This window comes from Babylonia areolata, chromosome 30, assembly GCF_041734735.1.
Source record: "Babylonia areolata isolate BAREFJ2019XMU chromosome 30, ASM4173473v1, whole genome shotgun sequence".
Classification (NCBI taxonomy): Eukaryota; Metazoa; Mollusca; class Gastropoda; order Neogastropoda; family Buccinidae; genus Babylonia; species Babylonia areolata.
The window spans coordinates 12,987,808-13,014,713 of NC_134905.1; the positions used below are offsets into that span (position 1 = coordinate 12,987,808).

At 40.8% G+C, this 26,906-nt stretch overlaps 3 protein-coding genes across 3 annotated transcripts in view; all 3 read right to left on the reverse strand.

Annotated features, from left to right (window-relative positions):
• Positions 1-331: 331 nt before the first annotated feature.
• Positions 332-8,250, reverse strand: LOC143275285 (uncharacterized). The gene is made up of 7 exons (XM_076579270.1): positions 8,101-8,250; positions 5,722-5,844; positions 4,607-4,719; positions 3,942-4,068; positions 2,973-3,118; positions 1,933-2,254; positions 332-1,138 (listed from the first exon to the last, which is right to left on the reverse strand). The coding sequence occupies exons 1-7, from the start codon at positions 8,138-8,140 to the stop codon at positions 735-737; spliced, it is 1,275 nt and encodes a 424-aa protein (XP_076435385.1). The 5' UTR covers positions 8,141-8,250; the 3' UTR covers positions 332-734.
• Positions 8,251-13,130: 4,880 nt separating this feature from the next.
• Positions 13,131-23,007, reverse strand: LOC143275405 (uncharacterized). The gene is made up of 7 exons (XM_076579481.1): positions 22,850-23,007; positions 20,418-20,540; positions 19,555-19,667; positions 18,824-18,950; positions 17,951-18,096; positions 16,649-16,961; positions 13,131-15,874 (listed from the first exon to the last, which is right to left on the reverse strand). Exons 1-7 carry the CDS (start codon positions 22,887-22,889, stop codon positions 15,474-15,476), a joined length of 1,263 nt encoding a protein of 420 aa, XP_076435596.1. The 5' UTR covers positions 22,890-23,007; the 3' UTR covers positions 13,131-15,473.
• Positions 23,008-25,415: 2,408 nt separating this feature from the next.
• Positions 25,416-26,906, reverse strand: part of LOC143275449 (uncharacterized) — a 6,466-nt gene continuing 4,975 nt past the window's right edge. Inside the window, exon 5 of the mRNA XM_076579585.1 lies at positions 25,416-26,906. This exon is cut by the window's right edge and continues 1,195 nt beyond it. The gene's annotated coding sequence lies outside the window, so the exon portion shown is untranslated.

Genomic DNA, 26,906 nt, shown 5'->3' on the forward strand with positions numbered 1-26,906 from the left:
TGTTTGGTATTTAGGTTTTACAAACTTGTGTCACATATCGTTCAGTGCTGACGTCAAATAACGAAGTGTGCCCATTTGTTCCTGGGTTTCACGACACAAAGGAGAAATCCAGTAACTTGCAAAAGGGTGAATTGTCAGTTCTGATATTCCTAATTTGAATTTCGTCGTTGTACGTTTCAAGTGCATTCTACGTCCAGCAGGAGATAAATCTTAAATTAAGTACAATCCAAAACGTTGTATCCATCTCAGATCAACAAGAAATATGAAAATGGCTCTTCCACGTTTGCCATTTACACTCATTTAACTTTTGGCGAAGAAAGATATAAAGCCATTAACACTTCCAGCACCCTGCTTCATCCACACAAAAACAATTCCATATTCAAACAAAGACCCTTCTTTAACCAGATTTGTTTTCTCCCTTCCCGAACCCCCCAAACCTTGTCAAAGCATTATGCGGTATTTCTTCTATTTGCGGCAGTCCAAACCAGCAGTGAGTACAGTTTAAATTAGAGATTACATATAGCTATTACTGATATTTACATAACGCCTATCTTCAGTCAGAGACCAAACTTTTAGCGCTGTTCAGTCACATAGCCATTTGTACAGCAGGCTGGCTACCTGGGCAGAGCTGACTGAGGGCTTCCTTTGGGCGTTTGTCATTCGTATTTCTGTGTCAGTTAGTCAGGATTCAGAGACAGAAGGATATATATATAGAGAGAGAGGGGCTTGTCTTTTTAAAAACGAAATCCAGAGAAAGATGTCACAGATGACCGGAAATAATTGTTGGATCCCGAACTCTGAAGCCACACCTTCTCCCCAGCTTTTAAAGGCAAGGTAGCATGACAAGATCCCATAGTGGGATAGGAGCCGTACCGCCTCATGTAAGTTTGAGCGACCGTAGTTCCTTCTTTCATCATAAGCATGGTAGCATAGTTATCACCGCTGTATGCCCCAGTAGTTGCAATAAAAAAGTAGTTGCCGTCCATCGGGGCCGTGAAACGACCGGTGCTAGAGTCGTATCCACCGCCCTGGTTATCAATCACATTGGTCATCTTCATGGTGGAGCCACTGGACAGCACGGTGCTGGACGTCAGTTTGGCGTGGAAGTGGACAGGGACAGAGTTGTGAACAGCTTCGTCTGAGGATGGAAACAAATCAGTTGTCCATGAGTTGGTTTGAGGTGTGTGTGTGTGTGTGTGTGTGTGTGGTGTGTGCAAGCGCGCGTGTGTGATTCATGCTGCAGGTTTATTTTGCGAGGAGTCAGAAAATTCTTTTTGATGTTTTACAATGTTTAACGAACTACAAAGCGCCAGACAAATATGATGTATCAGCAAACGAATTTCTATTTCTTTTGAAATACATATTCAGTTTTGATAAAAAGCACATAATGGTTTATTGATACTCTAGAACCAGACGTTATCCATGATTGATTATACTCTTAATTACGAATTGTTCTTTTGTGTGTATGTGTCAAATGTCGTACAGATTCTGTTAAATGCTAAAGTGTACAACGGTTTTATTCCTGTGCTTACGGTAAACATGCAGAAAAAGGGCACAAAACCAGAGTGAATTGTGCAAAATAATCATGTTAGATTTTACCAAAAACATGAAAATTTAATTGATTCAAAGAATATTTATTATGCAAAACCTAAGAAATTGGGAGAGGGGTGTCTCTTACAGACAATCTAGCCATGTGAAAAAACGTTTTGTTTTTGTCTTTAATTGAATCTCTCATGATTCCTTCAATGCTGATTTGTTGATCTCCGTTTTACATCCCCTTCTATTGGCATATGCTGTGTGACCTTTCATGCATAAATCGGGTATGACAGATAAATTAATGTCATTGCTATGGCACACACACACACACACACACACACACACACACACAACACACACACACACACACACACACACACACACACACACACACACCTATCTGGTGCTCCAGTGCATCAGTCCTGTTGGCCATGACCTCAACGTCACCGAAAAGACCCATCCACATCTCCCTCTGTGCAGCCAGCTGCTCCACAAACTCCTGCTGACGGGCCTCCAGGAGAGTGAACCTGCCAGCAGTCTCCTCCACCAGCACGGACACTGTGTCCAGCAGAGGGGAGTCCTCAGCCAGACACCTGGCTGCTGGCAGGGAGGGGGGGATGCTGCAGCTGTAGTTGCCTCCCACCAGGGGGTTGGGCAGCAGCAGATGGAAGAAGCCGTCCTCATAACTGCTGCTGTCCAGCCGTGCTCCTGTGGGGGTCTGAGGAAAGACCATGGTGAGACTGGAACATCTGTATGATTGATGGACATTGCTGCAGTGTTCTTTTCAAATCAATATTGACATGTATTGTATAGTATTGTATTGCATTGTATTGTATTACTCATTTTTGTTGCAACACATTTCTCTGTGTGAAATTCGGGCTGTTCTTCGCAGAGAGAGCGCATAGCTACACTAAGAGCGACACCCTATTAAAAAAATTTCCTGCTTATAATTTTGTTTGTTTTCCTATCGAGGTGGATTTTTTGTACAGAATTTTGCCAGGGCCAGCCCCTTTTTTCCATTTTTTTTTTACGTGCGCTCAATGCATGCTGCATATGGGACCTCGGCTTTATTGTCTCATCTGAATGACTAACATCCAGACCACCATTCAAGATATAGTGGATCGGGAGAAAATACTGGCGACTATGGAATTCGAACCAGTGCATTCGGATTTTCTCACTTCCTAGGCAGACAGACCAATTAGTTCTTTCTGTCGAGTGATTAGTAAACAAGATGGCAGCAACGTATGAACTTACATTCATTTATATATGGTATGTGACCAACGTTTTACCTGAAATGTTGTGCAAACTGTCCAGCAAACTTGATTTCTGGAACATGATAACCTCAATCTTTATTTCTTTCACTCTGTCTCCACCATGTTTCTCTATCAAAATAAAGGTAAGAGTCTCGAAACAAAGAGAACACAGAAGGTTCTCACGGTCCAGGTGACGTCAACAGGGGGATGACCTCGATCGGAGAAGTTGCCACACGACAGCTGCACGTGCCACGCGCCAGTGATGACGTCACGTACGGCATTTTTCTCTCTTGTCACGTGGATTTCCCCGCTCTGTGTTTTTGGCGTGTCTGTGGACAGATGGCAGTGTTCGTGACTGATTGTTGTATGGACCGCAAGTTGCGTTTCTCTGCTCTCTCCTGTGTTTTGGGTTTGAGGAATTAACTTAACTAATTCTTGTGCTGGTTTACCAGTTCATTTAATACATTCGTTGGCTTTTCCTCTTTTGTTCTGTTATGTGTGTGCTTTATCCATTAGGTAAACAAAAGTTCTTTTTGACTAAAAAAACAAACAAACAACAACAACAACAACAAAAAAAAACCCCAAAAAACAACAACAAAAAACATCGCGCAGCAAATCAGTCATATTTTTTTCATAGTTCACTCAGTTCCAATGACTTTCGTAATTTCATCAATCCAAATCAATCAAAGGTACCCATGTTCCAAGGATCTCAATTTCATCAAGCCAGATACAGCTTCTTTGAACATGTACTTTCGTGGCAGTCAAATTTCCTTAAATTATCAGCCCTTGATTTTCAAATATTCAGCCGTCTTTTATTTCATATAATTATTTTTTTAAAATCTGTATCGTATCAACTGAAATCTAAACTGATTGGGAGGAAACAGGATTTAACAATTTAGAATCTTTCTTTCTCACATTCTTTTCTCTCTTCCTTCTATCTTTCCTTCTTTTTTCTGAATCTGAAATTTGATAGATGTGCTTCTTGAATGATTTATTTCAGTCATGAAAAATTGACACAAGCCATGAGCCACACATATACTGTCCTGGCAAATCAAGGGTACGCTTTTGCAGTACGTGGGTCTTACAGCACTTTAATCTAACAGCATGTAGTAAACCTGATCAAGGAGATGGTGATTGTAAATCCTCACTTACCCACGACCTTCACATTGACAGTCTTGCGGTACACAGTCAGAGTACTGTGCACGTCTTCGGTACTGACGGAAATGCTGTAGTTACCTGACTCCAGAATGGTGGCGCAGCTCAGTTCAATGCCTCCATCCTGGTTATGAAACAAACATTAGGTTTGGTCAATTAGTTACTTTTTGGCTCATGTATGGAAACAAAATTAGACTTTGTAGTAACCATGCTTGGTTTTATTAATGTGTGTGTGTGTGTGTGTGTGTGTGTGTGTGTGTGTGTGTGTGTGTGTGTGTGTGTGTGTGTGTATTAAATTATTTTGACTGTCAATGCTGATTTTGCATTAAACATAAACGCAAAAACCTCTCTCCACTCACTATACCAATAGGGTGTAGGTTTTCCGGATTAAACAGTATTTCCGGATCATTAACGTTCTGTTTTGTTTAGTCTCCATATTATTTCGTTCAGCTTCCGGCCTCAAGATTTGCTTGGTTCGTTCCCAGTTTATTGCTGGATAATGTTTGTGTTGCCGAGATTAGAGTACGCTTTTCTAACAGATTGACATTCTATTTCTTGTCCGCAGTTAAAAGAAAACTAAATTAAACAGTGGACAAAGAGAATGATGCCAAGACACCATCGACACAGGTGAACAGCTCTCACCTGGCAAAGCCGTGACTTACCTGGAGGTGAGCCAGACGACCGGAGAAGGAGGACATGGGCACAAAGTGATCGTCCACGTATGTGGCCAGGACACCCTCCTCCTTCCCCTCAGGTTGACATCCCCACACCATGCCTTCGTCATCGTCATCATCATCATCATTGATTTCATCGATAGTATATCATAGTGTGTGTGTGTGTGTGTGTGTGTGTGTGTGTGTGCGTGCGTGCGTGTGTGTTTGCGTGTGTGTGTCTGTGTGTGTGTGTGTGTTTGAGGGTGTGTGTGTGTGTGTGTGTGTGTGTGTGTGTCTGTGTGTGTGTGTGTGTGTGTGTTTGAGGGTGTGTGTGTGTGTGTGTGTGTGTGTCTGTGTGTGTGTGTGTGTGTGTGTGTGTGTGTGTGTGTGTGTGTGTGTGTGTGTTTCTAAGCCAATGTTCTTTTTCATCTTAATAAAGCAGAATAACAGCTGTGTTTATAATTGATTAAATAATGTGTACCCACATCTTCTTTCCTCTTCATACACTGCACTAATTTGTGCATCGTACCCTTCATGACTATCTAATCAGTTGTGAATCTCCCACACGAAAATCCTCTGAAGAATCCTGAGAATCGTCTGGCCCAATACCACCTCCAATCAATAACTACTCGTCCAATGCAATCAAACAAACATGAAAACCGACATCATGAGAAGACTATGGAACTGGATTGGACACGTCATGTGAAGGGAGCAAGGTTACATCTTCTGGAGAAATCAAGATCCTACAACACACCTGGGATGCTATTCAGTGACTGGCCCCAAAACAGTCAAGAGTGATGGATCTTCCTTGATTCCCTGCATGCCAGATGGTATGACAAGTGAATAAAGTAAGTACCCTCTCATGAGGGGCATGGACCTTTGTATGAATAAAATGTTCACTTCGATCTCTCACTCTCTGAATATATGTGATTATGTCACTACACACACATCTTTTTTTTTCTAGCATTTCCGATTCAACAAGTTTCCTTGTCTTGTCTTTCCGTGTGTGTATGTATGTAGCACAAGTAGATGTTTGTATCCCTGCTTGTAAGTGTATATGTGTGGAAGACAAATAAGATGTGCTCCAAACATATTTTCGCACCAAAGTTTATACAGACACCCACCTTTCAGTCTCTCCCCTTTGTCCAGCGTGAAGTTCCAGAAGAGCTGAATGTTCTGCCCGGAGCAGATCTGAACGGGACCAGCATCTGTCCTCAGCTTCTGTGACCACTGTAAACCAGTGGCACCTGACAGAACACGTAGTGCACTGAACATGTGTCTTCTCACAACTAACAGCGTACACATCAGTCAACCCGTGGTACAGTGGGCGATTTTCAGAAACGTGGAATTGAATCACAATGTTACGTCAAATCGTTTGCAGGATCTTTGATTGTATGATGGTTTAGAAAGCATAATCGCACAATCAGACAAAACACCATGCTTTGTTTCTACATATATTGATTCAATATGTATTGTCCAAAGATGCGTTCAGAAAATAGAAACCTTAGAGAATGTCTTTATTTCCATGGAAATTGTATGAACGAGAAGAACAGTCAAGTACTGGCTACTTAATTCTCCTTTTACCAAATTTGAAAAATTATATTCTATGTTTACAACAAATATGTAAATTTTAAAGTGTGATAGATTCAACTTTAAAAAAAATTGTCTATATGCACTATTTCTGGAATTTCTAGTTTTCAAGTTATTTCAGTGTAGATCGTGAATTTTTTAAAAAATAAATAGCTGTGAACATTGCGAGTGACTGAATTTTATGATGAACTCGTCACTCTGATTAAAACAAGTTTGAATGTATAAAACAGTCAAATTAATAGCGAAAGAATGAAAATCTAATGTTTGTTCAAGTCAAATTCACGAAATAAAATGTAGCCTCAAGGGATGTTTAGAGGAGTTAGGTAATGACAATAAATACAAGGACCAAATCAGCTTAGTTATCAAGCAAACAGAACTGACAAAGAACTGTATTTCAGGCATCAAAGCCACAGCCAATTTAAACACACACACACACACACACACACACACACACACACACACACACACACGAGAATCTCTCATATCCATGATGTGTTTGTTTCAAATAACTACCATCATTATTCTCAATTCAGAACTAGTAATACCTACATTCCTTGTGAATCTGTTATATATGTTAGTCTTGTGCAAAGAACTGAAGGGGGAGACCAGGGCTAGTTGGTCTCTTTTTGCACTCAAAGCAGTGTGGAGAATATTTCAACAGAGACAGAAGAATAATTCATGGTTTAAACTGAATTTGTGATATCGAGAAATGGCAAAACTATAGTAACATATCTCACAGTGTTGCTCATAGCTGACCTGCTGACACAAAGGCCAACCTACCCATGTCGGGGTAAGTTGGTATGGGGCAAAAGTGGCCACTTAATTTCAATCAACAGAAAACAATACGAGAACGCTCAGCAGTTCAGTTTGTGTATGCTTTATGTAGGAAAAAAAAGTCAACAGTAAAAACCTACAATTGGAATATCAACAGCGTCCACATCACTGTACGGCTTATAATAAGTAACAAATAACAACAAATTTCAAAAAGGCGTCCTGTAGACTGTGGTGGAGAATATGAGATCTGCTTCATTTGTTTGTGACCATAAAAGATAAAAGATATGTCAGCATTTTCTTAGCACTAGTAACAAGAAACAAAACAAATCAAAACAAAACAAAAAAACACCTCTTGTAATCATCAGCAAACTGAAGAAAACAAAGACGCACTTTGTCCTGCATGGTCAGAAGAAAATGAAACAACGTGAATAAAAGTTCTGTTAGAATTCACTGGGTCGTCAACGCATATAAATACAGTTCGTAACAGAGTCCCAATTGTGACAAATATAAATCAAGCTCTTCCCCAAGGCCCATCCATTCCACTGGGTCCAGTCTTTATACTGTCTAATTTGGGCATATGTTTTTACTGCATGTTTTCTGTTTGTTCTATCCTTTCTTCATGTGAAAACATTACAACTTTTTGCAAGTCATTTATGAAATCACCAGAAGGAATGGGAAACAATCATCATGATTAAATCAATTTGGGCAAGATAAGTGATTTAAGAATTGTACTTCTACTCATTTCATTCCGATCATGTTTCAGCATGACTCATGTTTTCATTTCACTTTATGTTAGTGGTTAACCAACTACCAAGCACTAAGCAACACACTTGTCATGGCAACACAGTTGGCTGAATGAAAGTCATCTGCCTGTGACAAAAATTTGTGGTGCTGTAAGAAATGTGTATTCAGCATTTTTTTTATAGATATAATATTAATGTTGTTATATTCATTGTAGCTGACATCACACCTAGAACCCAAATGGTCAGGAAATCCTTGCGATACAATAGTAGTCAAAACACTTGAGGCAAACACAGAGGGAAGCATATGAAATCAACAATCCACACCTAGAAAGCACTACCCCTCGCCCCCTACACACACACACACACACACACACACACATACACACTAATACTCACTGCCAATGAGCAGAAGCACGGTGACCAAATTTCCCAACATGTCGACACTCAAGTGTTGACAAGTCACTTTAAACCAAAGTACTCAAACTGAACCGTTCACAGCGCTAGGAGACAATGTTTGCTGTTCCGTCGCACAGTTAGGTCTGACGATACTTCCAACATTCAGTGCCATTTATTACCAGTCTAGCCCAGATCATGCCCTGAAGAGAAAATCACATGAGTTAGGAACTGCGCAGTATCACTGAAAGGTCAATTGTTCGTGAACTCCTCAGCACGTGAGCGTCAGCTTTGTGGACTGCAGAGTGCTTGGCCATTGGGAGTGGATGGTGAAGTGAAGTGACGTTCTTGACCTTATGCTCTGTGTTCCGGGTTTTCAGGACGACGACTCCATTGACTTGGGTCCCACTGGCGCCAGTTGCCTCCACTTCTTACTTGTCCATGTTTTGCCAGAACAATGCTCCCTCTCCTCCTCCTCCTCTCTCTCTCTTTCTCTCTCTTGCTTGCTCGCTCGTTCTATCTCAACTCTTGTCAGATTGTGACTGTGTAATTGCAGTTGTCTGTAGTAGTGATCTGGTACATCCAAGTGTTTATGCTCTATGTGCTCTCTACTCTCTCTTTTTCTCTCACAGTTTTCCTCTCTCTGTATCTGTCTCACCCTCTCTGTATTCATCTCACCCTCTCTCTCTCTCTCTATCTCCTTCGCTCTCGGTCTCTCTAACACTTGTCAGATTGTGACTGTGTGACTGCAATTGTCTGTACGAGTGATGTGGTATATTCTGGTGTTCATCTCAATCTCTGTCTCTGTTTCTCTACTCTCTCTTCTTCTCTCTCACAATCTCTCTCTCTCTGTCTCTCTCTGTCTCCATTTCATCATGTCTCACTCTCTCTTTATTTATCTCACTTCTCTCTCTCTCTCTCTCTCTCTCTCTCTCTCTCTCTCTGTGTCTCTGCCTCTGTCTCTGTCTGTCTCTCTGTCTCTGTCTGTCTCTCTCTCTGTCTCTCTCTCTTTCTGTCCAGGTGAGGTAGACCTTCAGGAGGCGTGGTTGTACTAGTTAGGAAATCGTTAAAGCCTTTCATGTCTCAAATAACCTGCAAAAATGACAATATGATTTGCTTAAAGTTTTCGAAATCTTTATTTGGAAGTGACAAAGACATTTTATGTACTTTTGTATATGTGACTCCTTACAAAAGTCCCTATTACGACATGAAACCGGACTTAAACTGTTCTTTAAATAAGCTTGAGGAATTCCTCATTGATATTCTTCAGAGGGGAGAAGACATGCATTTGTTGGTCATGGGCGATCTAAATGCTCGAATCGGCAATTAGAACCTTGATGGGGATGGTGACGATGAACCTATAGATTTCGCAATTCAGAACACCAGACAGTCTCAAGACAAAGTTACGAACCAGTTTGGCAAGATTCTAATTGATTTTTGTACAGTTTTAAATTGCATTCCTCTAAACGGGTATGCAGTAGGTGATGCATCTGGAAAGTTCACCTTTGTTGCAGACCAAGGGAACAGTGTTATTGATTATGCTCTTATGTCATCTGATTTTTTCTATTCATGCAATCCCCTCTTTAAAGTTGACAGCCGAGTCGAATCCAGTCACATGCCTATCTGTCTCACAGTGCCTTGCAAACCACTTACTACATTAGGGAACCAGAAGGACAATTCAAGACAAAACACAAAAATAACTAGATTAAAATGGACTAACGAAAAGAAGGGAGAATATATCGAAAACATAAACAGTGATCAATCACAAAACATGTTCCAAACTGCTTATGACCAGATAGAAATGTCTATGGAGACAGCCCTTGATACATTTACAAAGGCTGTTCTGCAGGCAGGGGAGTGCACGAGAAAAAGTGTTCGATTCGGTGCGCCAGCTCATGTCGGAAATGTGTGGTATGACAAAGAGTGCCGTCAGAAGAAACGCGAAGCACGTAGAGCCCTACAAATGTACAATAAGTCTGGTCACAATCTGGACAAACGTACATATAAAAATCTTAGGTCACATTACAAGACGTTGACAAAGGAAAAACGTCAAATTCATAAAAAGTCAATCCAGGACAGTCTCCTAAATAATAGGAAAAACAGCAGTAAGTTTTGGGATACGATTCGAAAAGCGCCAAGCACGAAAAAGGCCCAACCCGACATAGAACTAGATGCATGGAAAAAGCATTTTGGAAAAGTTTTCGGAGCAAAGGAAGCAGACGCTCTTCCTCATGACGTAACTGAACAGAACAGGACAGAAGAAAGGGTTGTCCCAGAACTCGATAGTGACATCACAGAAAAAGAAGTACGAGATGCAATTAAAAACATTAAGCTGGGCAAAGCAGCTGGATTAGATGAAATCTGTGGAGAATTTTTGAAATATGCTGAAGACCCTGTTTCCCCTTTTCTGACAAAATTATTTAACAAACTGTACGATACCGGTTATTTCCCTTTGGGCTGGTGCAAATCAATTATAATTCCACTTTTCAAAAAAGGAGACGAAACCAATCCAGATAATTACAGAGGCATAGCTTTACTTAGTGTTGTAGGGAAGGCATTTACGGCCATTTTGAACAAAAGATTGTGCCACTGGGCTGAAAATGAAAGCAAAATCAGTAAAGAACAGGCAGGTTTCCGTAAAAACTATTCGACAATTGACCATATTTTTACCTTGACCACAATAATAAAAAACAAATTAAACAGCAAAAGGGGAGGAAAGGTATATGCTGCCTTCGTAGACTACCGCAAAGCTTTTGACACTGTTGACCGAAATAAATTGTGGATGACACTAGAAAATGCAAGAGCATCCTCTAAGCTAATTAACATGTTAAAGGCCATGTACAGTTCTGTTAGAGCCTGTGTGAGGTGGGGTGGAAATATGACCGATTTTTTCAATTGTCCCCAAGGGGTTAAACAAGGTTGTCTCCTCAGCCCAATAATCTTTTCACTTCTGATATCTGAAGTTGCAGATTTTGTGAGACAGTGGGGAAGACATGGTATCCAGTTACTACCCGGTTCTCATGAAATTTATTCGTTGTTATTTGCAGATGATATCGTTCTGTTGTCGTCAACTCCGGGTGAGCTGCAAAACCAAATTAATAATTTAGAAAAGTCTTCAAGGGAACTGGGACTTACGGTGAATTTGGATAAAACCAAAATAATGATTTTTAGGGAAGGGGGGGGGGGGGGGTATGCTTCTAACATAGAAAAATGGACATATGGAGGAAACACAATTGAAATAGTAAACAAGTACAAATACTTAGGGTTCACACTCACTACTAAGCTGTCAGAAACTTGTGCTTGTGAGGAATTTGCAAGTAAGGCAAAAAAATAAAATACTTGACATTCTAAAAACAATGTGGGCACTTGGCAATCTAAATACAAAGGTATTCTTTCAGCTTTTCGATGCACAAGTAAAACCAATGTTACTGTACGCAGCGGAGATATGGGGTTTAGTTAAAGTAGACGTCATTGAATCGGCGCATTTATTTGCATGCAAAAGATTACTCAGTGTATCAAACAAGACACCAAATTATATGGTATACGGAGAGACCGGTCGTTACCCTCTCTTTATTGACTCGACTGTATCATGTGTTCACTACTGGTTGAAACTGACCAGGATGCCACTTTCACGATTTCGGAAACAGGCTGAATCGATGCTGAAGAATTCTCTAGACAGAAATGACAAGACGTCAGAAAATTGGCTTGGTAAATTTAAAGCATGCTTAGAGATGTGTGGTTTCCCTGATGTATGGATGAACCAGGGTACTGAAAATGAATTCGCCTTCTTAAAGTCTCTTAAACAAAAACTGATAGACAAATTTAAATTGGACTGGTTTTCTAAACTTTGTAGTAGTGACAGATTTTCTATTTATCGATAATTTAAAACAGACTTTCATTCAGAATTATACTTGGACAATATCACTATCGAACGTTTCAGAGATACCTTGATAAGATTGCGACTTGGTCTAAACGAGCTTGGTATAAATAAAAGATTCCAGAACGCGGATGTAAACCGTTTCTGCCCGTTTTGTCCTGGCACCCTGGAAGATGAATACGATTTCATTTTTGTGTGTCCTAAATACGGTCATATCCGTCAGAAATATATTCCAGAGTTCATAAATATCAATGACAATACATTGTTTCCTATTCTACAACCCCCATGTGTTACCCCCCAGAGAAATCTTGCTATATACACTTATTACGCCTTAAAATTTAGAGACGAATTTACACAATGAATGAATTAGTATAACTATAAACATGATGAGTACGAACATGCTATGTATTTTTCATCCAGTTATCGGCTGCTCACGTACAGTACACCTTTTTTCTTTTTTCTTTCTTTGTGTGTGTGTGTGTGTGTGTGTGTGTGTGTGTGTGTGTGTGTGTGTGTGTGTGTGTGTGTGTGTGTGTGTGTGTTTGTGTGTGAAGAGCGATCGAATTGCCCCTTTGTATCCCCCACCCCTTTGTGTATGGGCCGGTGGCCTTCACAATTAAACCTGTGTCAGTGTCAGTGTCAGTGTCTCTCTTTCTGTCTCTGTGTTTTGTCTCTGTCTGTCTGTCTGTCTGTCTGCCTGTCTCTTTCTCTCTCTGTGTTTATTTCCCTTTCATGAGGGGCAATGGCCTATATGAATAAACATTCATTCATTCACTCATTCATTGTGTGTGTGTGTGTGTGTGTGTGTGTGTGTGTGTGTGTGTGTGTGTGTGTGTGTGTGCGCGCGCGCGCGTTCGTGTATTTTCGTGTGTACATGGACTCTGTAAACAAGGCACGAAAGGAAGCTCAATTCTTTCCACTTGTGCAACTCGCGGCAGGTTCTGGCCATCAAAATTGATGGTCGTACCATTCATCCCCGCATCGGTCTGCACGGTGCTCCAGAGCCAACTGACCTAGTCTCCTATGGCTGCAGATCCATGACCGACAAATGTGTGTGTCTGCGTGTGTGTGTGTATGTGTGTGCGTGCGAGGGGGAGAAATAGAGAGAGAGAGAGAGAGAGAGAGAGAGTTGAAATCAAACCCAGACAGACACTGATGCAGATACATATCCTTTTATTCAGGATAAAACATAGCCATACATGGATGAAAAGAGTACACTGTATTGGCTGTCGTACAATATGTACTATTTCTTACGTAGACTAACAGAAAACATGTGCAAAGCATTTTTTTTACATCAAAATGAAGTATTTCCATTGTTTTAAAGTATCATTTTCGACAGCAATGCATTTTGGTGTTTTTAGTTTGTTTTTTCTGTGAAACATAATCGAAGGCTTGCAATGGCAATTGTTTCGGCACATTCCAGTACCAACACAGAAAAACCCTGTAGCTACTCTGCTGTACATCATGTCTTTTACTCACTGATCAGTTTTCAACAAAGTTTTTATCTATCATATGTAACATCGTGGCATGATTTTCTGTTCCATGTTTTAATTTAGCATACTGCTTACAATGGAAACAAAATTACCCACTTTGAAATTGAATTTTTTTTTTAAGCAAAACCAAAATGGCGAGCACCAATACAGTCAAATATTCTGTCTGATTTTAAATGTTTATTCTATGCAAAAAGTGCCAAACACTCGCTTAATCCCTGGCTTGATGTATCTAATAAAGGAAAATTGTTCCTAGAGCAACTATATATAAAGAGAGAATAACAACATGTGTTGAATATTAACTGGTCCTTGTCTTCTAAAAGAACAACTATCTTTATTCGTAATTGCCATAGGGAATAACATAACATCATCAGCCAAAATTTTGTGCATAGTTCATTTTTGGAACCATTTCAATTTTATGTCCTGTGCGCTTCTAACTTTCATGAAAAATATACACCAGTTTATTTCCACTATTCAAACGTTTCTCCCTATTTACTGCATGACTGAGGATTTTGTTCTCTTGAAAATATATCTTAATACAATCCCGTACTTTTACTAATGGAACAGATTATTTTGAGTCCCTTTATCGAAGTAGAAGACGCGTTATTACTAACAGTTACCCCAGATTGTCTGATACAACTTTGTACTGCTCGGGTACGACTTGTGTGTGTGTGTGTGTGTGTGTGTGTGTGTGTGAGAGAGAGAGAGAGAGAGAGAGAGAGAGAGAGAGACAGAGAGACAGAGAGAGACACAGAGAGAGAGAAAGAGACAGAGACAGAGATAGAGAGAGAGAGAGACAGCACTGGAATAATAATGATATATTCACAGAATTGGAATAGAAAGGTTCATTCACATCAAAGCATTTTAAGCCTCAGTCGCAGTGAAACAACACAAGCAAAGAAGCGTGAATGTAGACAATAAAATATTCATTAAATTCATGTTACGAAGTAACAGTTCCTATCAGTTTGAATGCTTCATACATAAAGAGGGGGGAAAAGGTTCGTCATTAGTAATACTTGAAGATATTTGCAAACGTAATTTAAACAGAGAGGGATGTTTGTAGTGTTTATGTTCCAATAAACATATTTCGCATATTTCTGAGTGCTGAGCAACAAAGAGCATAGTGTACCTGATTTCTCTTGGGTTTGACGACGCAAAAGATAGATCAAATTATTTGCACTGGAATATAGAATTAAGGATTATCAGTTCTCATATTCCTGATCTGTATTTCATTGTTGGATCTTTCAAATGCCCTTTATGTCCAGCAGCAGATGAGGTGTTCAATCAGGCTCAGTTCAGAAAGTTCTTTTCATCTCAAATCTGTCACTGGCATTAACATGACTATCCCACATTTACCATGACGAAAATCAGTTAGCTTTTCGTGAAAAGCAGATATAAAACCATTAACACTTTCAGCACTCTGTTTCATGCAGGCAAAACCAAACCCATAATTATTCAAACAAGGAAGACCCTCCCCCATCCATGTTTCCTTTCCTCACCATCTAAACCACATATTTCATAAGCTTTATCCAGAATTCTGTGACAGTTTAAGCCAGTAATGAATACAATACACAGCGAAGTTTACACAATATTGTCATTATGGATACCTTTACAGCATATGTCTTCAGACAGACCAAATCAAACTCTAAGCGCTTTACGAACACGGAGTCGTTCACTCCAACAGGTCATACCTGTGTACAGCCGACTGACATTCAGTCAGGCTTCATTCACGAGCACGCACACACGTGCATAATGGATTGGATTTTTCTTCAGAATTTTGCCAGGGACATGGACATCCCGATTGTTGTCGTTTTTTTGTTTTGTTTTTTGTACGTGCGCAAAGTGCATGGTGCTGCACATGGGACATATGTTTATCGTCTCATCCGAAAGACTTGTAAATCAGATAGCGAATTGTTTCCCATTAACGTGATCATTCGATGTTTGCATATCCATTCTGAGCGAGAGAGAGAGAGAGAGAGGGGAGGGCCCGGGGGGTGGGGGGGCATTTTTCAAAAGCGAAACCCAGAGAAAGAGGTGACAACTGATTCGAAAAAACTCGATCTCGAACTCTGAAGCCACACCTTGTCTCCAGCGTTCAACAGCAAGGCAGCATGACAGGATCCCATATTGTAGTAGTAGCCGTCCTGGTTCATGTAAGTGTGACCAACCGTCGTTCCCTCTTTCATCATATCCATACCGGCATATTTGCCGCTAGAGGCGGGCCCCGTAGTTGCTATAAAAAAGTAGTTGCCGTCCATCGGGGCCGTGAAGTAACCAGTTCTGGAGTCGTATCCACCGCCCAGGTTATTCAGCACATTGGTCAGCTTCAGGATGGAGCCACTGGACAGCTCGGTGTCGGACGTCAGTCTGGCGTGGAAGTGGACAGGGACAGAGTTGTGAACAGCTTCGTCTGAGGATGGAAACAAATCAGTCGTCAGTTGATCATGAGTTGGTTTGAGGTGTGTGTGTGTGTGTGTGTGTGTGTGTGTGTGTGTGTGTGTGTGTGTGTGTGTGTGTGTGAGTGTGTGTGTGTGTCTGTGTGTGTGTGTGTGTGTGTCTGTGCGCGTGCATGTGTGTGTATGTGTGTGTGTGTATGTGTGTGTGTGTGTGTGTGTGTGTGTGTGTGTGTGCGCGTGCGCGCGTGTTCAGTATGTTTTTTTTTGTGAGATGTGAGGAAACTGTTTTGATGAAGCATATCTCGTGATTTTTAAGTACAATAAAACGCCCGACAAATACATCTTCAGCACATAATTATAGTTATATTTTGTTTGAAATAATGTGCAATATAAACAAAATATTTAATGATATATCGATAGCATGAAACTGAAAGTTATCATAGTAACGAAAACCAGGGAAGATATAAAATGGAACACATGTGACGTCTTTGTTGAATAATGAATTTAATTTCGTGACAGGATATTCTGTTGATTTTTATCGCAAAATTTATATAAAATTCTTGTTGATTTACCATTTTTGTCTCTTAGCCACCTGAAATTTTGTCTGTAAAGGAATCTCTCATGGTTCATTCAATGCTGATTTCTTTGTTTTAGCTTTAGATGTCATGCGTGATTTAGAAGGTGACGGACAGATGCATTATTTTCATTGTTATGGCGCGCGCGCGCGCGCGCACACACACACACACACACACACACACACACACACACACACACACACGTCAGCTCACCTCGCCACTGTTCCAGTGCATCAGTCCTGTTGGCCACGACCTCAACGTCCCCCATCCACATCTCCCTCTGTGCAGCCAGCTGCTCCACAAACTCCTGCTGACGGGCCTCCAGGAGAGTGAACCTGCCAGCAGTCTCCTCCACCAGCACGGACACTGTGTCCAGCAGAGGGGAGTCCTCAGCCATACACCTAGCTGCTGGCAGGGAGGGGGGGATGCTGCAGCTGTAGTTGCCTCCCACCAGGGGGTTGGGCAGCAACAGATGGAAGAAGCCGTCCTCATAACTGCTGCTGTCCAGCCGTGCTCCTGTGGGGGTCTGAGGAAAGACCATGGTGAGGCTGGAACATCTGTATGATTGATGGACATTGATGCAGTGTTCTTTTCAAATCAACATGACATGTGCCCAGAATAGGAACATTGGGAGAACATGTATCTCTCTCAGTGCTTTCAAGTTATGATCTTCAATCTTTATGTTTTAGCTGACTTTCCTTTGAGCATGTTTTCAGCCTGTGTTTGTCATCAGAGTGAAGGAATGGTCATTGTTAACGGGTGATGCTCTGAACGACGAATGGACTGATTGGTGCACACAGCACAGGTATTTGATTTGTTTCAAGGCAGTAGCGTTTCTGATCTGTGGTGATATTTCTAATTGTATTCATGAAGATTTACATTGTGATTTATCTTTATCTTTATCTAAAGATGAAATGATCCTTCGTAAATCATCCACCCAGCATTATTAGCCACATGACTTTCAAATGGCACTGCTAATTTCAAAACTCTATTGTTGTTTCAATGCTCTGTTGACCTGAAATGAGCGAGTGGGTGGACAGACACATTCCGGGTTAACACTGACCAATTAGTTCTCTGTGTCTGGTCGTCAATAAAGCAGTTGGCAGCATCTACCTGGTCATCTACCTGGTTTCATCCGCAGTATTATTTTCAAATGGTACATGTTACTTTTATGACTGTGTGGATTAATTCAAAATTGATTTATCTGACTTCAGCAAGCTTCGTTGACCTGCACTGAGAGAGAAGGCAGACAGACACATTCAGGATAACACTGACCAACTAGTTCTCTATGTCTGGTCATCAGTAAACCAAATGACAACAACTCATACCTTAATGAACTTTTATTCATTCATGTAAGGTTTGTCACCACCGTTTAACCCAGCGTTGTTTGTGCAAACTATTTAACGTTTTTGGGACACAGCGTCTCCTTGTTTTTCTTCCTTTCCCTCTCCACTGTTTATCTCTATCAGTATAAATGTACAGTCTCCAATCAAACAGAACACAGAAGGTTCTCACGGTCCAGGTAAGGTCAACAGGGGGATGACCTCGATCGGAGAAGTTGCCACACGACAGCTGCACGTGCCACGCGCCAGTGATGACGTCACGTACGGCATTTTTCTCTCTGGTCACGTGGATTTCCCCGCTCTGTGTTTTGGGCGCGTCTGTGGACAAATGGCAGTGTTCGTGACTGATTGTTGTATGGACCGCAAGTTGCGTTTCTCTGCTCTCTCTGCTGGGTACTCACAAATGTAAGAAGTATCTCCCATTAAGCAGAAACTCAATCATGTTGTCACAGTTCACTCAGTTGTAATGAGTTTGGTCCTTTCAGCGATCCAAATCGTTCAAACATAACCGTTTGCTGAGGGTTCGAATTTCATCAAGCCTGATACAGCTCCTTTGAGCATGTACTTTGGTGGCAGTCGAATTCCCTTAAATTATAAGTGCCAGACAAACGCACATTCGTGCATATATCAAATCAACTACAGTCATTTAAGGCATTTGGGTACAGACTTTGGTAAAGGAGAAATATTTTGGGGGGTTTAGCAATTTAGAATATTTCTTTATCACTTTCTTCTACCTTTTATTTTCTTTCTCCTATTCTTTAACCTTGATTGTGGAACGGATTAAACAGATACTGATACTGTCAAATTTCCTTTTTGACCCTGAAATCTGATGGATGGGCTAGATGAATGATATATCAATCATATCGTGAATAATGATACAAGCAGTGAGACACCCCCCACTCCCTCCCCCCACCACACACACACACACACACACACAAAGAAAAAAAAAGTGCGGCATGTTTTATTCCACACGTGGGTCTTGAAGCACTTTAACAACGTCTGGTATACCTGATTAAGGACATAACACTTGAAAATCCTCACTTACCCAGGACCGTCACATCAGCAGTCTTGCGGTGCACAGTCAGAGTATTGTGCACGTCTTCGGTACTGACGGAAATGCTGTAGTTACCTGACTCCAGAATGGTGGCGCAGCTCAGTTCAATGCCTCCATCCTGGTTATGAAACAAACATAAGGTTTGGTCACTTGGTTACTTTTTGGCTCATGTATGGAAACAAAGTTAGTCTTTGTAATGACCATGTTTGGTTTTTATTTGTGTCTCGTGTGTGTATGTGTGTGTGTGTTTGTTTGTTGTTTTTTTTTGTTTGTGTGTGTGTGTGTGTGTGTGTGTTGTGTGTGTGTGTGTGTGTGTGTGTGTGTGTGTGTGTGAACAAACTCAATTCCACTGGTCAAATGTTTTGACTGTCAATACTGATTTTGCATTAAACATAAAGAAAAGAACGCTTTCCACTCATTCTGCTGATAGGTTGTAGGTTTTCCGGATTAAACAGTATTTCTGGATCATGAACGTTTTGTTTCGTTTAGTCTCCAGATTATTTCGTTCAGTTTTCGGCCTCAAGATTTGTTTGGGTCGTTCCCAGTTTATTGCTGGATAATGTTTGTGTTGCCGAGATTAGAGTATGCTTTTCTAACAAATTGACATTCTATTTCTTGTCCGCAGTTAAGAGAAAACGAAATCAAACAATGGACAAAGAGAATGATGCCAAGACACCATCGACACAGGTGAACAGCTCTCACCTGGTAAAGCCGTGACTTACCTGGAGGTGAGCCAGACGACCGGAGAAGGAGGACATGGGCACAAAGTGATCGTCCACGTATGTGGCCAGGACACCCTCCTCCTTCCCCTCAGGTTGACATCCCCACACCATGCCTTCGTCATCGTCATCATTGTCATCATCATCATCATTGATTTCATCGATAGTATATCATAATGTGTGTGTGTGTGTGTGTGTGTGTGTGTGTGTGTGTGTGTGTGTGTGTGTGTGTGTGTGTTTCTAAGCCAATGTTCTTTTTTTTATCTGAATAAAGCAGAATAACAGTTGTGTTTATGATTGATCAAATAACATATCCTCACATCCTCTTTCCCTTCTGTCTGTCTGTCTGTCTGTCTCTCTTTCTCTGTCTCTCTGTCTCTGTCTCTCTCTCTCTCTCTCTCTCTAAGGCATTGCATTTCCGATCTGTTACAGCTTCATTATTTTCTGCAAGTACTACGCTTATTGTGTATCCTACCCCTTAATGTCTGATCTAATGAAGTTGTGAATCTTCCACACGAAAATCCTCCGAAAAATCCTGAGAATCGTCTGGCCCAATACCACCTCCAATCAATAACTACTCGTCCAATGCAATCAACCGAACATGAAAACCAACATCATGAGAAGACGATGGAACTGAATTGGACACGTCATGTGAAGGGAGCAAGGTTACATCTTCTGGAGAAATCAAGATCCTACAACACTCCTGGGATGCCATTCAGAGACTGGCCCCAAAACAGTCAAGAGTGATGGATCTTCCTTGATTCCCTGCATGCCAGATGGTATGACAGGCAGTTAGTAAGTTAATAAAGTAAGTACCCTCTCATGAGGGGCATGGACCATTGTATGAATAAAATGTTCACACATACCTTTCAGTCGCTCCCCTTTGTCCAGCGTGAAGTTCCAGAAGAGCTGAATGTCCTGCCCGGAGCAGATCTGAACGGGACCAGCATCTGTCCTCAGCTTCTGTGACCACTGTAAACCAGTGGCACCTGACAGAACACGTAGTGCACTGAACATGTGTCTTCTCACAACTAACAGCGTACACATCAGTCAACCCGTGGTACAGTGGGCGATTTTCAGAAACGTGGAATAGGATCACAATATTATTTCAAAGCATTTGCAGGATCTTTTATTGTATGATGGTTTAGAAAGCATAATCGCACAATCAGACAAAACACCATGCTTTGTTTCTACATATATTGATTTAATATGTATTGTCCAAAGATGCGTTCAGAAAACAGAAACCTTAGAGAATGTCTTTATTTCCATGGAAATTGTATGAACGAGAAGAACAGTCAAGTACTGGCTGCTTAACTCTCCTTTTACAAAATTTGAAAAAATATATTCTATGTTTACAACAAATATGTTAATTTTAAAGCGTGATAGATTCAACTTTTAAAAATGCCTATCTGCACTGTTTCCAGAAGTTATTTCAGTATAGATCGTGAGAATGTTTTTTTTTTTTAAATAAATAGCTGTGAACATCGTGAGTGACTGAATTTTATGATGAACTCGTCGCTCTGATTAAAACAAATTTGAAGACATAAAACAGTCAAATTAATAGTGAAAGAATGAAAATCTAATGTTTGTTCATCTCAAATTCACGAAATAAAATGTAGCCTTAAGGGATGTTTAGAGGAGTTAGGTAATGACAATAAATACAAGGATCAAATCAGCTTAGTTATCAAGCAAACAGAACTGATAAAGAACTGTATTCAGGCATCAAAGCCACAGCCAATTTAAACACACAGACACACACACACACACACACACGAGAATCTCTCATATCCATGATGTGTTTGTTTCAAATAACTACCATCATCATTCTCAATTCAGAACTAGTAATACCTACATTCCTTGTGAATCTGTTATGTATGTTAGTCTTGTGCAAAGAACTGAAGGGGGAGACCAGGGCTTGTTGGCCCCTTTTTGCACTCAAAGCAGTGTGGAGAATATTTTAACAGAGACAGAAGAGTAATTCATGGTTTCAACTGAATTTGTGATATCGAGAAATGGCAAAACTATCGTAACATAACTTACAGTGTTGCTCATAGCTGACCTGCTGACACAAAGGCCAGCCTGCCCATGTCGGGGTTAGTTGGTATGGGGCAAACCTGGCCACTTAATTTCAATCAACAGAAAACAATACGAGAACGCTCAGCAGTTCGGTTTGTGTATGCTTTATGTAGGAAAAAAGTCAACAGTAAAAACATACAATTGGAATATTAACAGCGTCCACATCACTGTCCGGCTTATAATAAGTAACAAACAACAACAAATTTCAAAAGGCGTCCTGTAGGCTGTGGTGGAGAATATTAGATCTGCTTCATTTGTTTGTGACCATAAAAGATAAAAGATAGGTCAGCATTTTCTCAGCACTGGTGACAAGAAACAAAACAAAACAAAACAAAAACCACCTCTTGTAATCATCAGCAAACTGAAGAAAACAAAGACGCACTTTGTCCTGCATGGTCAGAAGAAAATAAAACAACGTGAATAAAAGTTCTGTTAGAATTCACTGGGTCATCAACGCATATAAATACAGTTCGTACCAGAGTCCCAATTGTGACAAATATAAATCAAGCTTTTCCCCAAGGCCCATCCATTCCACTGGGTCCAGTCTTTATACTGTCTAATTTGGGCATATGTTTTTACTGCATGTTTTCTGTTTGTTCTATCCTTTCTTCATGTGAAAACATTACAACTTTTTGCAAGTCATTTATGAAATCACCAGAAGGAATGGGAAACAATCATCATGATTAAATCAGTTTGGGCAAGATAAGTGATTTAAGAATTGTACTTCTACTCTGTTCTCTGGTTTGTCGTTTAATCCATGTTTTAAATAATGATTTCATTCCGATCATGTTTCAGCATAACTCATGTTTTCATTTTACTTTATGTTAGTGGTTAACCAAGTACCAAGTACTTTGAATTGTTAAGCAACACACTTGTCATGGCAACAAAATTGTCTAAATGATAGTCATCTGCTTGTGGTATTGTAAGAAATGTGTATTCAGCATTTAAAAAAGATGGAATATTAATGTTGTTATATTCATTGTAGCTGACATCACACCTAGAACCCAAATGGTCAGGAAATCCGTGTGATACAATAGTGGTCAAAAACACGTGAGGCAAACACAGAAAGAAGCATATGAAATCAACCATCTATACCTAGAAAACACTACCCCCCCCCCGCCCCCACCGTCCCCCTACACACACACACACACACACACACACACACCACACACACACACACACACACACACACACACACACACATGTGCCCTGAAATACTCACTGCCAATCAGCAGAAGCACGGTGACCAAACTTCCCAACATGTCGACACTCAGTTGTTGACAAGTCACTTTAAACCAAAGTACTCAAACTGAACCGTTCACAGCACAAGGAGACAATGTTTGCTGTTCCGTCGCACAGTTAGGTCTGACGATACTTCCAACATTCAGTGCCATTTATTACCAGTCTAGCCCAGATCATGCCCTGAAGAGAAAGTCACATGAGTTAGGAAATGCGCAGTATCATCGCAAGGTCAACTGTTCGTGAACTCCTCAGCACGTGAGCGTCAGCTTTGTGGACTGCAGAGTGCTTGGCCATTGGGAGTGGATGGTGAAGTGAAGTGACGTTCTTGACCTTATGCTCTGTGTTCCGGGTTTTCAGGATGACGACTCCATTGACTTGGGTCCCACTGGCACCAGTTGCCTCCACTTCTTGCTTGTCCCCGTTTTGCCAGAACAATGCTCCCTCTCCTCCTCCTCCTCTCTCTCTCTTTCTCTCTCTTGCTTGCTCGCTCGTTCTATCTCAACTCTTGTCAGATTGTGACTGTGTAATTGCAGTAGTCGGTAGGAGTGATCTGGTACATCCTAATGTTTTATGCTCTGTGTGCTCTCTACTCTCTCTTTTTCTCTCACAGTTTTTCTCTCTCTGTATCTGTCTCACCCTCTCTGTATTCATCTCACCCTCTCTCTCTCTCTATCTCTTTCGCTCTCGGTCTCTCTAACACTTGTCAGATTGTGACTGTGTAACTGCAATTGTCTGTACAAGTGATGTGGTATATTCTGGTGTGCATCTCAATCTCTGTCTCTGTTTCTCTACTCTCTCTTCTTCTCTCTCGCAATCTCTCTCTCTCTCTCTGTCTCAATTTCATCATGTCCCACTCTCTCTTTATTTAATAAAAAAAAAATAATAATAATGGATACTTACATAGCACACTATCCAGAAATCTGCTCTAGGTGCTTTACAAAAACGCTTTTGTTAACATAAAACATCATATCTGTGTTACATACACACACCAAAATGTGACTCCACACACACACACACACACACACACACACACACACGCTGCATACATACATTTTAACATACATGTGTATCTAACAGCTACCCTAACACATACGCACACATAGGCAGGCACACACTTACATAAACACACGCACACGCACACACAATACACATTCATATACATGCATGTAGTTATGTACACATACATATGTATACACACATAGTCAAACACAGCTAACGCAAAGGAAGTGGACCTGCCACAATTGAACTTATTGCTGAGGGAAAAGGTGTGTTTTGAGACGAGATTTAAAACAGCGAGGGAATCAGAATGACGGAGGTTATCAGGGAGCTTGTTCCACGTCTTTGGCGATTAAAAAGAAAACGATCTGTGTCCATAGGTCTTACTTCTGACGTGAGGTATCCTGAGAAGTCGAGTATCAGAGGGAGAACGGAGCTGGCGAGACGGGGTATAGATATGGATGAGTTCAGAAAGATACTTGGGGCCAGATCCGTTGACTGCAGAAAAGGTCAGAGTGGATAGCTTATAGTCTATTCGATCAGAAACAGGCAACCAGTGGAGAGACTCAAGGAGAGGAGAAACGTGGTCAAATTTAGAAGCTGTGCAAATGAGTCTGGCAGCGTTATTCTGAATTCGTTGGAGTCTGTCTAACATATTTGGGAAGGCCGGCCAAAAGAGAGTCGCAGTAATCTAATCTTGAGAGAACCAGAGAGCATACAAGTGTCTTGGTTGCATCGGTTGTCTCTGCCTCTGTCTCTGTCTGTCTCTCTGTCTGTCTGTCTCTCTCTGTGACTCTCCCTCTCTCTCTCTTTCTGTCTCTGTGTTTCTGTCTCTGTCTGTCTGTCTGTCTGTCTGTCTCTCTCTCTGTTTATTTCCCTTTCATGAGGGCCAATATGAATAAACCATTCATTCATTCACTCATTTAGTGTGTGTGTGTGTGTGTGTGTGTGTGTGTGTGTGTGTGTGTGTGTGTGTGTGTGTGTGTGTGTGTGTGTGTGTGTGTGTGTGTGTGTGTGTGTGTGTGTGTGTGTGCGTTCGTGTATTTTCGTGTGTATATGGACTCTGTAAACGAGGCACGAAAGGAAGCTCAATTCTTTCCACTTGTGCAACTCTCGGCAGGTTCTCGCCATCAAAATTGATGGTCGTACCATTAATCCCCGCATCGGTCTGCACGGTGCTCCAGAGCCAACTGACCTGGTCTCCCATGGCCGCAGATCCATGACCGACAAATGTGTGTGTGTGTGTGTGTGTGTGTGTGTGTGTGAGCGGGCTCGCACGCACATGTATCTGTGTACTTGTGTGCGTGCGCGCGCGCGCGCGCTCGTGAGTGTGTATGTGTGCAGGCTCGCATGCAAACGCGTATCTGTGTGTGTGTGCGTGTGTGTGTGTGTGCGTGCGTGCGTGCGTGTGTGTGTGTGTGTTTTCACCTGCGTGCATGTATGCATGGGTATATGATTGTGTGGGTGAGAGAAAGAAAGAGACAGAGAGAGAGAGAGAGAGAGAGAGAGAGAGAGAGAGAGAGTTGAAATCAGACCCAGACAGACACTGATGCAGATACATATCCTTTTATTCAGGATAAAACATAGCCATACATGGATGAAGAGTACATTGTATTGGCTGTCGTACAATATGTAATATTTCTTACGTAGACTAACATAAAACATGTGTAAAGCATTTTTTTTTTTTTACATCAAAATGAAGTATTTCAATGGTTTTAAAGTATCATTTTCGACAGCAGTGCATTTTGGTGTTTTTAGTTTGTTCTTTCTGTAAAACATAATCGAAGGCTGTAATGGCAATTGTTTCGGCACATTCCAGTACCAACACAGAAAAACCCTGTAGCTACTCTGCTGTACATCATGTCTTTTACTCACTGATCAGTTTTCAACAAAGTTATTATCTATCATATGTAACATCGTGGCATGATTTTCTGTTCCATGTTTTAATTTAGCAATGCTTACAATGGAAACAACATTACCCACTTTGAAATTGAATTTTTTTAAAGCAAAACCAAAATGGCGAGCGCCAATACAGTCAAATATTCTGTCTGATTTTAAATGTTTATTCTCTGCAAAAAGTACCAAACACTCGCTTAATCCCTGGCTTAATCTATCTAATAAAGGAAAATTGTTCCTAGAACAACTATACATAAAGAGAGAATCACAACATGTGTTGAATATTAACTCGTCCTTCTCTTCTAAAAGAACAACTATCTTTATTCGTAATTGCCATAGGGAATAACATAACATTATCAGCCAAAATTTTGTGCATAGTTCATTTTTGGAACCATTTCAATTTTATGTCCTGTGCGCTTTTAACTTTCATGAAAAATATACACCAGTTTATTTCCACTATTCAAACGTTTCTCCCCACTTACTGCATGATTGAGGATTTTGTTCTCTTGAAAATATATCTTAATACAATCCCGTACTTTTACTCATGGAACAGATTATTTTGAGTCCCTTTATCGAAGTAGAAGACGCGTTATTACTAACAGTTACCCCAGATTGTCTGATACAACTTTGTACTGCTCGGGTACGACTTGTGTGTGTGTGTGTGTGTGTGTGTGTGTGTGTGTGTGTGTGTGTGTGTGTGTGTGTGTGTGTGTGTGTGTGTGAGAGAGAGAGAGAGAGAGCACTGGAACAATAATGATATATTCACAGAATTGGAATAGAAAGGTTCATTCACATTAAAGCATTTTAAGCCTCAGTCGCAGTGAAACAACACAAGCAAAGAAGCGTGAATGTAGACGATAAAATATTCATTAAATTCATGTTACGAAGTAACAGTTCCTATCAGTTTGAATGCTTCATATATAAAGAGGGGAAGACATGTTTCGTCATTAGTAATACTTGAAGATATTTGCAAACGTAATTTAAACAGAGAGGGATGTTTGTAGTGTTTATGTTCCAATAAACATATGTCGCATATTTCTGAGTGCTGAGCAACAAAGAACATAGTGTACCTGATTTCTCTTGGGTTTGACGACGCAAAAGATAGATCAAATTATTTGCACTGGAATATAGAATTAAGGATTATC

Bases quoted from the DNA above. Each gene is read 5' to 3' on its own strand.
- LOC143275285 (XM_076579270.1), bottom strand. From the start codon at position 8,140: ATGTTGGGAAATTTGGTCACCGTGCTTCTGCTCATTGGCA. The intron at 3,119-3,941 runs GTAAGTGAGGAT...ATCTGTCCACAG, and splicing joins TGTCAATGTGAAGGTCGTGG to ACACGCCAAAAACACAGAGC. The intron at 1,139-1,932 runs GTGTGTGTGTGT...TTCCATCCTCAG, and splicing joins TGCACTGGAGCACCAGATAG to ACGAAGCTGTTCACAACTCT.
- LOC143275405 (XM_076579481.1), bottom strand. From the start codon at position 22,889: ATGTTGGGAAGTTTGGTCACCGTGCTTCTGCTGATTGGCA. The intron at 20,541-22,849 runs GTGAGTATTTCA...GTGTTCTGTCAG, and splicing joins CGTGCTTCTGCTGATTGGCA to GTGCCACTGGTTTACAGTGG. The intron at 16,962-17,950 runs GTGAGAACCTTC...GTCTTTCCTCAG, and splicing joins CTGTTGACCTTACCTGGACC to ACCCCCACAGGAGCACGGCT.